We start from the raw sequence: 17,259 nt of genomic DNA, 5'->3' as shown, positions 1-17,259 counted from the left end.
TTTATAGTACAAACACAGTAGTTACTTTAAATCCCATGTCTGCTTATTTCATGATCTCTGCCATTTCTGGATCTCTGATTTTCTCCTGGTCCTGGGTCATTTTCCTGCTTCTCCACATCACTTATTTTTTTCAGTTGGCTGCTTCTGACACTCCCAGAAACAGCCTCGTTGCAACCCCTCAGAAGTACCAGGACCAGCCAGCAATGTCTCCTCCTCCAAGACTATCAGCCCCAGCTTTCCCCAGCCTTCTGGGTTCTGATAACTCCCACCTCTCTCCCGTGCTACCCCAATCCTAGGAGAGGTAGCTACTTCCTGCAATTACAGCTGTGTTACCTCAGCATTCCACTTTTGCTTTTTTAAATTCTCCAACCTCTTTATCTAATTTCTTAGTTAAATTTTATCTGTTGAAATACCTACATAGACTTCTTTTTTTACCTGGCTGAACCCTGTTATAAGATTTTTTTTTTTAAAATAGTTCTCGATAAATATTTAGTAGATAAATAAATGAATGTCATGCACTGTATGTACCTTGTCTTCATGAAGTCTAACAGCGGACACATATGAAATGATTACACAAGTATTAATGATAATTGTAGTAAGCACTATAAAGCACTATGGGCTCATAACAATGAGATCTTAATAAAAAGTTACCAGGTAAGTTAAATTTAAGCCTAGAACCTGGGGTCTATTATAAGAGCACTGAACTTCCACACAGAATATTAAAAGCTTCTGAGCAAAGAAGGCTGTGGCCTATACTTCAGGAAGACTCATCTAGCCGCAGCTTAGTACTGTCTGATGTAAGAAGTTCCTACAGGAAGCACAAGGGATGACTAAATAATCTAGGATAGAAGTACAGAAACCTTGAATTAGGGTCGTAACAGGACTGGAGTGGATAAAATCAGTACAAGACACATGGCACAGACAGAATCATTAAGGTTTAGAGACTGATTAAATGCAGACGACAAAGGTGAATAGATTAGTCCCAGGCATCTAAAGCCTTAACTCCAGATAACTGGGAAAGTGGTAACAGCACAGAAGGTAGTTGACGATTCAGAAGTGATATCCGGAAAAAATGTCTAAAATTTCCGAGAAGTCAAGGCCAAAGTTATACATCTGTAAGTTAATCACAACAAAAATACTTATATACCTGATATAATTCAAAATTAATCACACTATACATACCCCCTGTGTTGGTGCTCCAGGGACCATGGCCATATTTGCTCGTATTTCTTCTTCATTTAGACTCAGACCCATGTATTCAGAGAGCTCCGGGTACAGTTTAGGATACAGGCCTAATATAAATGAATAAATGAGTGAGTGAATAAAGCACTGGCAGAATACTCAAAATGAAAACTATTGTTATTATGGACCTCTATTTGTGTTGAAAATATTGTTTAATTTATAAAATCTGGGAAAAACTGAAAGTAGCAATTTGGAAGGATACCTTTCCATTCCTGTAATGACAATGAGAAATGGAAAATGCAGGAAAATTTTTAGGTAAAAAGTTGTAGAAAATAAAGATATTAGAACTGGAACGATCTCAAATTTCTAAAAACTCAAGAGCAGAAATAATCCTTCCAAGTAATTCCTCTTTCTTCAAATAAAACCTACTTGATTATATATATATATATATATTTTTTAAGAATACTGCTGATTCTCCAATTCAGAAAAACTAACGAAAATATCTACTGGCAAGCCAACCACTTTATAGTTCATAGTAAACACTGATATGGAATGACTTATCTGAACTGAACAATAAAAAAAATTAAAGCTTATAAGTTTATTTAGTGTTAGATCATTCTGGGACTAACAAAATCTAACTTACTAATAAAAAACAAACCCACTGTCATCAAGTCAATTCCAACTCAGAGCGACCCCTACAGGTCAGAGTGGACCTGCCCCACAGAGTTTCCAAAGAGCACCTGGTAGATTCAAACTGCTGACCTTTTGGTTAGCAGCCGTAACTCTTAACCACTACGCCACCAGGGTTTTCAAGTCAGCCATAAAGAAAACCAAACACGGTGCTGTCGAGTCGATTCTGACTCAAGAGCGACCCTAATAGGACAGAGTAGAACTGCCCCATAGAGCTTCCAAGGAGCGCCTGATACATTCAAACTGCTGACCTTTTGGTTAGCAGCCGTAACTCGTAGCCACTACGCCACCAGGGTTTTCAACTCAGTAATAAAAAAAATTTTTTTTTTTTTATAGCTAGGTATTATTTCCAAAAGTTTTACTTTAATTATGTGGAAAAACATATTTCCCAAAAGAAATATTACAGATATGGATGAGACTCGTAAGATGCCAGGCTTCTGTGTATCTTAAATCTTATTAACAGGTGGTCTGTCCTAAATCCTTCCAAACCTTGAAGGAAAAGAGATCAAAGAAAAGGAAATGTAGAGACTCCAAATTTTGGGAAGCTCTTAAAAAAGAGGTTTACTGGAAATTTCAAGAAATTCTCCCCACAAAGATAGAGGAAGGTTGAGAAGTTCCAAAAGCAACAGAGCATGACACAACCACAGGTGACATGTAAGGTCTTCTCGTTAAGTTAATCAGTCACAGGTCAGGGACTTGTCAGTCAGGCTCAAATCCATTTTCATTAAACCATAAAACAACTTCATATTCACAGCTCACTCTCTTAATTACATAAAAGGTTATTTTTGAAATAAACATTTTTTTCTTATTACTACTAGAGAAATGCTGCATGTCAAAATATCTTGGAGTCCCTGTTTCGGTAAAACAGGGTTTAACATATATTTCTATTCAAGGAAAACGATCCCAAAGTATAAACGTACTTGCATCCTGAGAGATGGGAGCAGAAGCTTCGGACAAAATTGCTGGGTTGGCAGGGTTTGCAGAAAAGGCAGCTTGAGCCTGAAAAAGAAAAGAAGAAAACTCTAACAACTATGCTATAAATACTTAGTCATTATGTAATTTGAAAAAGAAATTCAGTACTTGAGAGAAAATTAAAAACACTTGATGTTTTCTTCAAAATGTTTAATTTCACTTATAGTAATACACTTTTCAGAGAATATCTGCAAATCAAAAATAGATTTCACATTCTAAATATCTGAAACTGTAAAAAAAATTAAGCACCATTCTACATATTATATGGTCAGGTATTTCGCATGCTTATGAAAACAACATGCAAGGGGACTGCATGGCTGGAAAAAAGGTATGATACATGAATTATATGCGTAAAAATACAATAGGTACTTCAGCAGTATTTAGATATTAAATACAATAATTACTGCAGAAAGCACACTTTTATCAATGATATACAAGGATGATGATAAAGTCATACAGTTTATGACTGTTGAACTTGCCAAAATCACAGTGACTAATTATACATTTACTCTATCAAATATGCCTGGAGCTCCTGGGAGCTGTGTTTATATCCTATGTCATATTAAGTATCCCACTGATGGAAATACTTCGTCCTCGACAGGTACATATGATCTTCTGAAAGAGCCAAATGGCATTTAGAGACAAATTTGTTAATAAGATGTATGACCAATCTCCTGTATCACTTTTTACTTAACTGGAAATCTGTGAATTAAATAATGAAGTTTATACCTATAACTTAACCAATGCCATGAGCAGGCCCGAAGACTCCTGGAGAGATGGAAGCTGAATTTTAATGCATACAGTCTACCAAAGCTCTGAATAGTACGAAACTCAAGCGGACTGTAAACGTTCCGCTCTGTTTGTTAGTAAGAGTCATTCTTCAGTGTTTTATAATTTACCACCCACTCTGAAAGAAAACGTGGCATAAAAATCTCTGTAATTTTAACTAACCCACAAACTCAAGAGTGTGCTGAATTTTGAGTTCACCACCTATCAAAAGAGCTAGTGACCAGATGAATTACTTCTTGAATAACCTAAGAAAAAAATACTGTTCCCTTTTACACTAGTTATTTTTTCCAATCCTTTCATTCATTACTATTTTCCTTATATAAGAACACTGAAATGATATATAAAGCACAGTTACTGCCAGTGTCTGTCTCTTTCATCATCTGCTAATCCTTATCCCGTAATGTACTGATGCTGTATAACGGCTTAGTGGTTATTCTGAAAGGCTTAGTATTTCAGATAACAGCTTTTAAAAACAAAGTGTGATTGTTCGGATGAGCTTTGTGGAAATAAAATGAAGAGTACTGTCAAAAGACTGAAGAAGGCAGCAACAGAACATTTAAGATGGCTAAACAGGCCACTTCAGACTGTGAGGCATCCAAAGCATTGGCGGCTGAACAGCAGACTTCAAAGGTCCCATTTTAACATCCACCCTGGACCCGTGATGCCGACTTTGCGTTTAAGATCTCCTCAGGTAACGATCGCCCATCACGGCTACAATGTTAATAAACCCAGCCAAGCACGGGTTACGATTACTGCTCTGTGTTTTTCCTCACCCCCGAAAAGGTCAACATTTTGTCCAAAACATTTGTATTCTTGAGGTTGTTTAAAATTTCTCACAAGTTTGTAATAAACTTTTTCTGCTGATTCGTCAGTTATGATGAAGTAGATCTCACTTTTATAGTAAACTGAGGTCAAGCCCCCAAGAAAAATGATCTTTAGCTTAAGAAACTTTAAAGAACTTCCTCACATTTATCATGTTAGAAAAATTATTACAGGAATAAAAGAAGTACAACAGAGTTAGGTATATCTTTTAAAATTAAAATAAACATAAGCTGAAGAAACTCTGAGTTTTAAGAGATCAGGCTAAAAGTAAACTGGAAATAGATGGCTTCATTATACACAACAAATTATCACAAATTAAAAAGACTAATAAAAATTCCAAAACAGCAGAATTGATCCCAAACCCAGACTTTCTTCTAAAAAGCAGAAGCATCTATCTTCAAAACTAATACTTAAATGAAGAACTGTAAGAGTTTTCTACTTAAATGAAAATTAGAAACACCGTCACCTCTAACAGTCATTTAGAGTGTAAGTGAAATAAATGCCCGCTCCTTACGTCCAAAAGGAAATCACTAATGCTTTCATTGTGCTTTTATATAGTACTAGTCTGCTAAAGGCAACATGCAATTTGCTATTTCTGAGATTTTTCAATTCAAAGATGAAATAATTATTTTAAAAACTGATTATACCTAAAGATCCAAAAGAAAAATGTACCAGTTAACACTGAACTAAAAAAAAACACTGAACTAGGATGGTTTAAATGGCTAGAAAGTATTCTATCAACTTACATTGGGTTGTATGTAATTTTGGTCACAAAGTCAAGCTAGCTTTGAAGAGCTTAGGTCAAGCTTTAAAGAAATAATGATCCATGCCCCTTAGTTCAGAGAGAAATGAGAATTACTAACTTTAGTAAAATTTTTTTAATCTGTAATTAAACTGAACAAAGGGTTTACTAAATATAAAATTTAATAAATACATTTGCTATTTAGGTTTTTGCTTCACTTCATGTATAATGTATAACACAGTGTTTAAAAAAAAAAAAAAAAGGATGTACTTAAACATACCTGAATTACTTTGTCTACTTTCAGGTCTTCAAGAGATGGGTACAAAGACATTTTTGCAGGATTTTTCTAAAAAAAAAAAATTGCATTATTCAAATGTCATGGAAATTTAAGTATATCATAACCAGCAACATAAAATGTTATATTAAATGTTAACACAGTAAGAAACATTTAGATTACATTATACTTGAAAAAAATTTGAACATCTAGATCATATGCCAAGTTGTTAACTCATACTTAAGGATTACCAAATACCTCTCACCCCTCCATTATCACTACTGAACTATAGCAATCACAGATTTTCAACTTCCCTTCAAGAAAATTTCCCTCATTTCACAAATTTAGAAAATCACCGTGAACGGTTATGTGACTTATTCCAGCTTACATAAGGGCTTAGCAACCAAGCCAGTGCTAGAAGCTCTTCTTAAATATAATGCTCTTGGCCACTGCACACTGCGCACTTCCTTCTAACAACAAAAACTGAAAAGTAACTCATGTGTAGTATCCATGTAGAAAACTTCTATCGGTTGAGCTATATGTATACACTCCCCTCGCCCCCGACACACACGTACATACACAGAAAAACATTCATATATGCCAAGTACTTAACAGTTTCTCTTCAGATGTGACTGGGTAAAGGGTTAAAGGATAAGGGAGAAATTTTCACCTTAAAAGTGCCTGTATTATTCAAAGTTTTTCAGTGACCACAAATTGGTTTTTGTAATAATTAAAAAAGAAAAGTCACTGAAAGTATTACAAGGACACACGCTGAAAACTTACTTTAAAATTTTGCTAGCTATTTTGACATGAATACAGGCTGAGCACTCTCCTTAAACCCAAAAATCGAGCCTACGTTAGTATCAGCTTTGACACAGGTTGAGTCAGCTACCCACTTACTGACTCCCAGCTCCCAATCCATTGCTCCTTGCCTACAAAATGGAGAACAGTCCTTCAAATATTTCTCTTTTGCCAGCTGGTATGATGTCAAGCTTTAACAGCAGAGGCAGCTAGAGGAGGAAGGGGTCATACTCTAGCCAGGCTCCTGCAGAGAGCAAAGCTTTTCCAGCTAGGCATGCCCCTTCTCCAGCATCTCTCTCCTTCATGCAATGGCTTCTCAAGCACCCCACTTCTGCAGGGCACAGCTTGCCAACATCACCCAGCAGCTCACCCCAGCATCCTGTCCAGCAACGTCCCAGAAGAATGCCCGGCAGAGTACCTGTACGGCATTTCACTGTGAATGACCTTCCCCACACAGCTCCGCAGTGAGTTCTGAGGCATGGCACCTGCCTAGGGATGGATTTCCCCAACACCCAAGAGGAATACCTTCCAGTATGTTCTATCAGCATGGCAGCTCCGTGACTCCTCCACCAGCCACTGAGCAATGGCTGTGCTTCTCCAACAATGTGTGGATCTCGGCAAAAGGAAGAAGGCAGCCTTTTTCTTGGGCCCTCTATCACAGCCCTAGAAGTAGTAGCTGCTTTTTAAATCTGCTACTCTAGGATTCTTTAAAGTTCTCTCTACTTCTTACTAGCCAATCTCCGTTATTTGAATATTGCTGTAGTTAATAAAAATTCACCCTTTTGAAGTATACAACTGAATTAAAAAAAACGAAACCAGCTGCCGTTGAGTCGATTCCGACTCATTGAGACCCTACAGGACAGAGGAGAACTGCCCCATAGGGTTTCCAAGGAGTGGCTGGCGGACTCAAACTGCCAACCTTTTGGTTAGCAGCCTTAACACTTAACCACTACACCACCAGGGTTTCCATACAACTGAATAGTGCTTAGTATATCCGCAAAGCTGTGCAATCATTGCCACTACCTAAATTCCAAAACATTTTTAATACCCCCCAAAGAAACTCCATACTTATTAACAGTTACTCTCCACTCCCTACTCCCTCCAGTTCCTGACAACAACTAAATTATTTTCTGTCTCTGTAAATTTGCCTATTCTGGACATTTCCTATAGACAGAATCATACAATACGTGGCCTTTTGGGTCTGGCTTCTTTCACTTAGCATCATGTTTTTAAGGTTCATCCATTTGTAGCATGTATCAGTACTTCCTTCCTTTTTACGGCTGAATAATACATGTACGCAATTTTATCTATCTATCCATCTGTTGGACATCCTGAGTTGTTTCCACTTTTTGGCTATTATGAACAACACTAGTAACGCTAATGAACATTTGTGTACAGGCTGAGTGTAAACACATTGTTAATTCCCTCGGGTATATACCTAGGAGTGGAACTGCTGAGTCATTTGGTTTGGCTACTAGCCAAAAGGTAGGCAGTTCAAATCCACCAGGTGCTTCTTGGAAATCCTATGGGGCAGTTCTCCTCTGTCCTATAGGGTCGATGAGTTGGAATCAGCTCGATGGCAAAGAGTTTTTTCGTAACTCTTAGGATTCGCCTTTCGAGGAACTGCCAAAGTGGTTTCTGAAACAGCTGTAACATTGTACATTTCTACCAGCAATATACGAGGGCTCCAATTTCTCCATATTCTCACCGATACTTGTTTTTTTTTTTATTATTATTATAGGCATCCTAGTGCATGTGAACTAGTTATCTCATTGTGGTTTTAACTTGCATTCCCTTAATGAGCCATATGTATATAAATACTCTTGGATAAATGGCTATTCAAAACTTCTTTTCATTGGGTTGTTTTTAATGTTGTTGTGAGACTTCTTTATATATTCTGGATATGGATCCTTCTCAGATATACAACTCACAATTATTTTCTGTTTTTCTATACATTGTTTTCTCACTTGATAGTGTCCTTTAGCACAAAAGTTTTCAGTCTTGATGAAGTCCATTTTATCTATTTTTTATTTGGTCATCTGTGCTTTAGGTGTCATATCTAAATATCATAAAAATTTATATCAATGTTTTCTTCTAAACATTAGCTCTTACATTTTTGGTCTTTGATCTATTTTTCATTAATTGCTGTTTATGTTGTGAGACTGAGGTCCAATTTCATTCTTTGCATGTGGGTACCCAGTTGTCCTAGCACTATTTGCAAAAAGACTATTTTTTTCCCCGTTGAACTGTCTTGGCACGCTTGTCGAAAATCAACTGACCATAAATGTAAGGGTTTATGGCTGGACTTTCAATCCAGTCCTAGCGCCAGTATCACATAGTCTTGATACTGTAGCTTTGCGTAAGTTTTGAAATCAGAAAGTGTGACTCCTACTTTGCTCTTTTTCAAGGTTGTTTTGTATATTCTGAGACCCTTAAATTTCCATACAAATTTTAGGATCAGCTTGTCAATTTCTGCAAAAGAAACAGCTGAGATTTGATAGGGATGCCACTGAATCTGCAGATCAATTTGGAGATACTGTCATCTTAACCATATTAAGTTTTCCATGAATAGATTTCTTTCCATTTATATAGGTCTTCTTTAATTTCCTTCAATGATGTTTTGTAGTATTTTGTGTATAAACCACTTTTTTTATTCCTAAATCTGGTATTCTTTTGATACTATTACAAATAGAAGTACTTTCTTAATTTCATTCTTAAATTGTTCACTGCTAGTTTAAGGAAACAAAACTCATTTTGTATATTGATCTTGTATCTTTCAACCTTCTGAACTCAATTATTAGCTCTAAGAGTTTTCTGGTGAAGTCTTCAGAATTTTCTACATACAAGATATATTAATTTGGAAATGACTTTTCTTTCTTTTTCTTGCCTAATAGCCCTGGCTAGAAACTCAAGTGTAATGTTGAATAAAAGAAAAACAGGATCAAATTTATGAATAAAATATAAATTCTGAGATCACAATCAAATATGGCTTAATTTTAATAATCCAGGAAAACAAAGTGGAATGTCTTCTCAGTGTTCCAACAGTACCAGTTCTCCTAGAAGCTTTCCCCTTAAACCTTTTTTATACTTTATTTAAACTCTCAACCATTTTATCAATATCATACTTATATCCTATCTGTTGATTCTATCATTCATAAGTTCCCTAGAATGGGAAAAAAAAAGTCTTTTTTTGCTCTGAATTTACCTTATTCACTTAATAGGCTCTTGGGGGGAAAAACAGAAAACAAAAAGCTGTACACATAAATCAGGCTTCTATAAACAAAATCATCTTAAATGTACTGGAAAGAAGGTTGATTGGTAGTATAGTACTGGCTTCTATTTTTGGTTCTGACGCTAGCCAACTATAAGGCCCCATATTCTTCATGAAAAATGAACTGGAGGAACTCAATGGTTTTCTAACCTTTTCCCTCACAAAAGCCTTTCTTCAAAAAAATAATAACTGAAGATGTCTGAAAACTCTTCCAGGCCACCCATACCACAAACTCCAGCCCTTGAAGAGAAACAGGCTTTTCAGGACTTTTTTTAAAATAACTAAAGCACCCAAATTTATTTTTATTTAAGTATTTTAAGAAAAATATTTTGTTCAAGTTTGCACAAATTGTGTTGACCTTCCACTCATAGATATATACCCAAAAGAGTTGAAAGCAACGATGCAGACAGACACACATACAACAATGTTCACTGCGGTACACCTACAATAGCCAAAAGACAGAAAATACCTAGACATCCATCAACAGATGAATGGACCAACAAAATGTGGTACATACATACACGGAATACTACTCAGCCATAGAAAGAAATGATGTTCTGATACATGTTGTAACATGGATGAACCCTGACTCACTTTCCTACACACCAAATCTGAGTTGCAACATGGCAAATTTACGATGTACTCTCAAACACCAACCAAACCCACTGCCCTCAAGTCAACCCTGACTCATAGTGACCCCACAGGACAGAGAAGAACTTCCCCATACAGATTCCAAGGAGCGCCTGGCGGATTCAAACTGCCGACCACTTGGTTAGCAGCTGTAGCTCTTAACCACTACGCCACCAGGGTTTCTGATGTACTCTCAGGCTGCCCCCAATTTCTAGACAGCCAGGAGGCCCTCAGAATTAGGGAACTAATGGAGTGCTCCTTAAGCATCACGTCCTCCAATCAGAGCCTTAACATACATTAGCGCATGAAAAGAAACTTGTCACTCACAATAAGCAGCAGACAGTACACCACTGAGGAGTAGTCCTCTGGTCAAAAATACAGTGGCCAGAACAAAAAGATCCAAGTTCTAGTTCTAGCTCTACTACCTATTTTGCTTTCCAGGATCTCTGTTTAACTATGTGTCATGGATTGACTTATGTCCCCACCCCCCCCAAAATGTGTGTATTAACTTGGTTAGGCCATAGTTCCCAGTATTCTGTGGTTGTCCTCTATTTTGTGATTGTAATTTTACGTTAAAGAAGATTAGGGTGGGACTGTAACACCCTTACCATGTCACATCCCTGATCCAATGTAAAGGGAGTTTCCCTGGGGTGTGGCCTGCACCACCTTTTATCTCTCAAGGGATAAAAGGAATGGGAAGCAAGCAGAGTTGGGGCTCTCATACCACCCAGAAAGCAGTGCCAGGAGCAGGGTGCGTCCTTTGGACCTGAGGTTCCTGTGCTGAGATGCTCCCAGACTAAGAGAAAACTGATGACAAGGACCTTCCTCCAGAGCTGACAGAGAGAGAAAGCCCTCCCCTGGAGCTGGTGCCCTAAATTCAGACTTCTAGCCTATTGCACTGTGAGAAAATAAACCTCTCTTTGTTAAAGCCATCCACTTGTGGTATTTCTGTTATTGTAACACTTAACCCGTTAACCCGTTGCCATCGAGTCGATTCCAACTCATAGCGACCCTATAGGACAGAGCAGAACTGCCCGATACGGTTTCCAAGAAGTGCCTGGTGGATCTGAACCTTTTGGTTAGCAGCTGTAGCTCTTAACCACTATGCTACCAGGGTTTCCACTGCAGCACTAGATGACCAAAATACTATGGTATACTAAATCATCAAAAAATGTTTTCTATCAGGTAAAAGTCTTCGGAAACATTAGTACTTTAAATGTCTGCTACTACTGGCTATATTTCTCTAACTTCAACAGCAAATGGGTTGAATATTCTAGTTCCACAAAACATTTCCATATGAATGCAGCATATCAAACTATTCCCTCATCTAAACACGGAGGTAACCTAGTTAACTTCGATTATTGTAAAATGAAACATCACAAAACCTTTTTCATTGGCACAGGCAACGAATAAAATACAGCAGCCTAAAGTACTACCATATGGTAGAAAATCTAAAACCATCTTAAGGCCCTAAAATAGTGGTTCTTAACTTTAAAGTATATCCAAATAATGTGGAAATCGTGCTAATAACACCAATTCCTGAGTCCTAGCCCCTGAAACTGAAACAGAAGAATTGGGACAGGGTCCAGGGATCTGCTCTTTAACCCTCTGTATACCGTCAGGGTCCCATGGGCCCAATTTTTCAGTTGCTTTTTAGAGTAATTTTATTTCGTGGCTTTTATTCTTTTTTAGGCATCTTCCAAAGAACAAAGAGTTTTGTTTTGTTTCCTAAACAGAATAAAACTCATTCTATCTTAAAAGTGTCACGTGGGTTCAAAGGACCCTTTTATGAATCTAAGGTACATTATAAGATCTTAATCAACTTATTTCTCCATATCTTGAGCATTTTATTATTTTATCACAGGAATTATTTCATCATACTCATCAGTTACATCAAAAAATAAACAACAGAATCACCTAGACTAATGACGCAATAGTGAAATAATTGTCACTGTCATGTCATCCTTCTGTTTGCATTGCCCAAAGTACTGTTCTGCTTTCAAGAAGTTGCGTAAGTTTGGAGACTACATTTTGGAGCTTTTTAAAAGCTTTTATTAAATACAAAGAAATCACAATAGCGGTTATAAGGAAAAAATGCAAAAATGAAACAACTTATTGGATTATTTTAATAGGCGTCTACAATTGTGTAATAAAAATTTTTTTTTTTTGCAATGACGGAGCAAAGGAGATGGTCATCTTATTAACACAATTACAGGCCATTAAGGCTTTCAAAGGTACTGCCATTTGACAATGAAATCCAGGAATCAGGGGCCCTGGCGGCACAGAGGTTAAGTGCTGGGCTGCTAACCAAAAGGTTGATGGGTCAAACCCACCAGCTGCTCCAAGGGACAAAGATGTGGTAGTTGGCTTCAGGAAAGATTACAGCTTTGGAAACCCTATGCAGCAGTTCTACTCTGTCCTATAGGGTTGCTATGAGTCAGATTCGATGGCAATGGGTGTGGAGTAATGACAGAATCGGAGTCCCTGGATGATGCAAACAGTTCATGTGCTGGACCACTAACTGAAAGACTGGAGGTTGGCTTGGCAATCTACTTCTGAAAAATCAGATACTGAAAACCCTATGGAGCGCAGTTATATTCTGAAACACATGGAGTCGCTATGAGTCGAAACCAACTCAACAACTGGTTCTGGTTTTTGATGATAAAATTTGTTAGAGACATATCTGAAATCTGCAATCAGTACTGCATTTTGATGATGCAAATGCAAGAAGATTTGTGACAATAGGCTAGCACCCAGTATTTGAAATTTGGAACCAGTTTTTTATAAGACGGATATGTTCTAAGTTCACGCATGACCGTTGATAAGCACTTAGTTGTATTCAAAGGAGGTTGCCCATTTCAGATATGCAGACCTTCAAAAGCGGAATAATTTGGAAAACATGTGTTTACTATGTTCAAATTCTTATTAAGTTTCTAATAAAGCTGTTCTTCATTATCCCTTTATTTTCATTACTGAAAATTACTTTTAAAATTACTTAAAAATATTCTTTTAAAAAGTGTCCATCAGACCCACAGAGTAAATGGTAATAATGATGTTTCTCAGTATACAAAGGGTAGATAAGAATCCCAGATGGTTCATTATCAAGGTGTTCTTATAGACTGAATTATGCCTACCTTTTTTAACTTCTATGCCAGAAACCCTGGTGGCGCAGTGGTTAAGTACTATGGCTGCTAACCAAAAGGCTGGCAGTTTGAATTCACCAGGTGCTCCTTGGAAATTCTGTGGGGTAGTTTTACTCCGTCCTATAGGGTTTTTAGGAATCAACTATCAATTGGAATCAACTCGATGGCAACTTTTTTGGGGGGGAGGTTAACCTCTATGCCTGTGCTTATAACCCCATTTGGGAATGAGTTGTCTCTGTTAAGTGCATGAGGCAAGACTAGTGTAGGGTGTACCTTGTTGCCATACAAATGGACCGTGAGAATGGAGCTACCCAAAGCTTAGGGAGCAGAGTTGTCATCCCAGTGGACCAGGAAGGTGGAGCTAGAGCCCAGGGCCAAGGGGCCTCCACCCAGAATCCAGAAAGCGTGGCCCTGTCTGGAGGGCCATTGCCTAGATGGTCTCACAGAACAGAGGATTATTTTCAAGCCTTGAGAGCTAATACAATGCCTTCTGCAGGGTTCTACACTTGTTTGGTGGCTGTTATCCCTTCTTTCCTTCCGATTTCTCCCATTGGTAATGGAAATGTCTACCTTGTGCCTATTCTACCATTGTACTTCGGAAACAGATACCTGTAATCTAGATTTCACAAGTTCACAGATGAAGGATTCTGCCCCAGGATGGAATATACCTAAAGTCTCACCCATATTTGACTTAGATGATTCAAAAGATGAGATTTTGGGTCTGGGAGTTGATTTAAGACTTTTGGGATGATGTAATGGGGTGAATGTCTTTTGCATGTGGAAAGGACATAAATTTGGGGGGGGCGCAAAGGGTAGAATGTTATAGATTGAATTAGTAAATCCTGCCTGTGGTTATAATCCCATTCAGGAATGGTTGTCTTTGTTACGTTAATGAGGTAGAATTAGTGTGGGGTGTACCTTGAATCCATCTCTTTTGAGATATAAAACAAATTAAAAAAGCTAATAGAGGAGATGGGGGAAGAGAAATGCCAAGCCACACAAAGATCTCGAAAGAAAAGAAGCTGAAGAGACAAAGACCCTTCTCCAGAGCTGACAAGAGAGAGAAAGCCTTCCCCTAGAGCTGGCACCCTGAATTCAGACTTCCAGCCTTCTAAACCGTGAGAAAAAAAAATTGTTTGTTAAAGCCATCTACTTGTGGCATTTCTGTCATAGCAGAACTAGGTAACTAAGAGGTGTCAAGGAACACACTCTGATAAAGTCCTTTACAGCCTGCCAGGGCAATGTTTCTCAAACTTGGCTAATCATCAGAATTACCTGGGGCACTAGTTAAAAACAGTCTCCCAGGCTGACACAGATTTAGTAAATGAAAAACTTCATGGAAGGACGTAGGAACTTGTCTTTTTAATAAATATCCAGGGAGATTCTGATGATTAACTGCTGAGAAATTACGGCCACACTGAAGTCTACTCTGAGTACAATAATTTCTTCTTACCCATATGGTTTGGACTGGCAAAAATTCAGAGTTTGACAATACACTGACAGTAAGGGAGAAACACTCTCAAACATTACTAGTGGAAGTGTAAACTAGTACAGCCTCTGTCAGTATCCATCAAAACTATAAATGCCGATATGCTCCACCCAGCAATATCCATTCAGGTTTTCAGTCTACAACACACTTGAGCATGAAGACACTAGAAAAAGAGAAGCACAGTGTAGAGCAATGTATATAGTATGCTAACATTGGTACTGAAAGGAAGGGGAAAGTATACTTAAACACGCTTTCTTACAGAGGTATGAACTATACCTGGATGGATACCTAAGAAACTTTTAAAAGTTGGTTGCCTACAAGACGGGAAAATGGTTGGCAAGGGGACACAGATGGACGAAGACTTCATACCTTTTTTAGTTAAATTTTGAACCAAGTGACTGCATTTCTTTCTCAAAAAAGTAAATAAACCTACACACAAAAAAAGTTGGCAACACTTATAAATAAATTAATAAATGCTAGTACCCTGGTGGCGTAGTGGTTAAGTGCTACAGATGCTAATCAAAAGGTCAGCAGCTCAAATCCACCAGGCGCTCCTTGGGAACTCTATGGGGGCAGTTCTACTCTGTCCCATAGGGTCGCTATAAGTCAGAATCAACTGGACAGCAATGGGTTTGGTTTTTTTGGCTTAATATAACTAGGGAGTCCCTGGGTAGTGCAAAAGATTAACATACACAGCTTCTAACCAAAAGGCTGTCCGGTGAAGTCCACCTAGAGGCACCTTAAAAGAAAGCCCTGGCGATCGATTTCAGTAAAATCAGCCATTGAAAATCCTATGGAGCACAGCTCTACTCTAACACTCACGAGGCCGCCATGAGTCAGAGTCATTGTGAAGGCAACTGAAGGAGCCCTGCTGGTTGCAGTGGTTAAGAGTTCAGCTGCTAACCAAAAGGTCAGCAATTCGAGTCCACCAGTGGCTCCCTGGAAACCCTGTGTGGCAGCTCTACCCTGTCCTATGCGGTCACTACGAGTCAGAATCGACTCCACGGCAACGAAGAGATGTAAAAAACATTTTAAAGTTGTATGGCGTAGCCTCTTTTTAGAAACTCTGGGCATTTACTCCCCCCCAAAATGTGCCTAATTTTGGGGGAAAAAAAAGTTGAGTCTCGCTCATTTTGAGGAACTATTTTACTGAACAGTACATTTAAGTGCCAACTCTTGCTAAATTCAGCCGCTTTTGGTCAATGATTTTTATATCCTCTCTCATAACGCCCAAAATAGAACAAAAAATTAATGCTGCCAAAGTTAAGCTGGGATCACAATTGAATAATTACTTCCTGAAGCTTTTAAAAGTTGTTTGCTTTCTTATTTTTATTCTGTGGCACAAACCACTTGACCTCTAATATTTACCTACCCTTCAAAGCACAAAAGCTTACAGAACTAATTTGGAAACAGAGAAAATGAGGCACTCACATTTTGGGCTGTTTGTTCTTAATCTCAAATAGAAAAATGAAAAGATTGGACAAATTTAAGTTTTAACCAATCACTTACATAGATCTGAGGTAAATCTAACTTACAAAGACTGCAGCTGTTTTTCGATGTAATTTTCCTTTCCAATCAACTGTCTCCTTGGAAGCAGTGGATGTTAAAGAGTGTGACAAGCTAAGGGTACTTTCTAAGTAATTACTTTTATAACGGAGAAAATAACAGTAAATTTGCGCGCAGGTAATATATACAGACTACACAGACCTAAAAATTTCCCTCAAAAATCGGCACATTGTAAGACCCCATGATTCAGTAATTCCACTTTGGTGAACAAGAAAACTTTCCAAATCCGTACGTTTCACTTTTTTATTATTACAGTGAAATCCTGAAAGGAAAGCTGTGAGTCACCAGATCTCAAGGGCTATTTCCTTGTGAACACACCCTACCGGCTGCGGCTTCCTTTCGTCCAACTTCTCCAGAAATCAGCGCACAGCCTCTCCCCCATCCCTTCCCGACAGCCAGGCTTCGCCCACTAAACAAACACCTCCTTCCTCCTCCAAACCCCGGGCTTGCCGACTCCGCCAAGGGCAGATTATGTTCGAGCCAGGAACCGAAGCCCGCGACGGGTCACGAGCAGCGGCTCGCTCTTCACTGGTCCCTGGAGACCTCACCGGGAGGAACAAAAAGGGTCGAGGAGGACCTGGCCGACCCCGAAGGCGCCGCGCCCGCCAACTTCGCCCGGGCCCGGGGCGCGGAAGGGCGCTAAGGGGTGGGCTAAGGGTTTCACCTCCCGGAACCGGGGCCCCGGACGCTCTCCGCTAGGTGCCCGGCGCCGCCGCGCCTCGTCCCCGCGCCCGGACCGCGCGACGGACTCGCCCCGCCCCCAGAGCCGCTCACCTAGGCCCAGGGATCCGCCGCCTGCCGCTTCCTCGGCTCCAGGAACAGACTTCCAGGACCCCAGACGAGCCGCACCGCGAACACCCGAGGAGCCGCCCACAAGCCCGTCACGGC

The 17,259-nt window shown here is 39.0% G+C and overlaps 1 protein-coding gene across 2 annotated transcripts in view; it reads right to left on the bottom strand.

Annotated features, from left to right (window-relative positions):
• Nucleotides 1-17,259, bottom strand: part of SDCBP (syndecan binding protein) — a 26,770-nt gene extending 9,511 nt beyond the window's left edge. Inside the window, exons 1-4 of one of the 2 annotated variants that reach the window (XM_064267721.1) lie at nucleotides 17,146-17,259; nucleotides 5,478-5,543; nucleotides 2,793-2,871; nucleotides 1,183-1,292 (exon numbers count right to left, since the gene is read on the bottom strand). In XM_064267721.1, coding sequence (XP_064123791.1) covers nucleotides 1,183-1,292; nucleotides 2,793-2,871; nucleotides 5,478-5,528 — 240 coding nt within the window. In that variant the 5' untranslated portion in view covers nucleotides 5,529-5,543; nucleotides 17,146-17,259. The remainder of the gene's footprint in view (nucleotides 1-1,182; nucleotides 1,293-2,792; nucleotides 2,872-5,477; nucleotides 5,544-17,145) is intronic. The other variant, XM_064267720.1, reaches the window with a different exon arrangement.

The sequence above is a fragment of the Loxodonta africana genome, chromosome 14 (genome assembly GCF_030014295.1).
Source record: "Loxodonta africana isolate mLoxAfr1 chromosome 14, mLoxAfr1.hap2, whole genome shotgun sequence".
Lineage (NCBI taxonomy): Eukaryota > Metazoa > Chordata > Mammalia > Proboscidea > Elephantidae > Loxodonta > Loxodonta africana.
The sequence above is the reverse complement of the archived record's forward strand: the minus strand, read 5'-3'. Positions and strand labels throughout refer to the sequence as shown.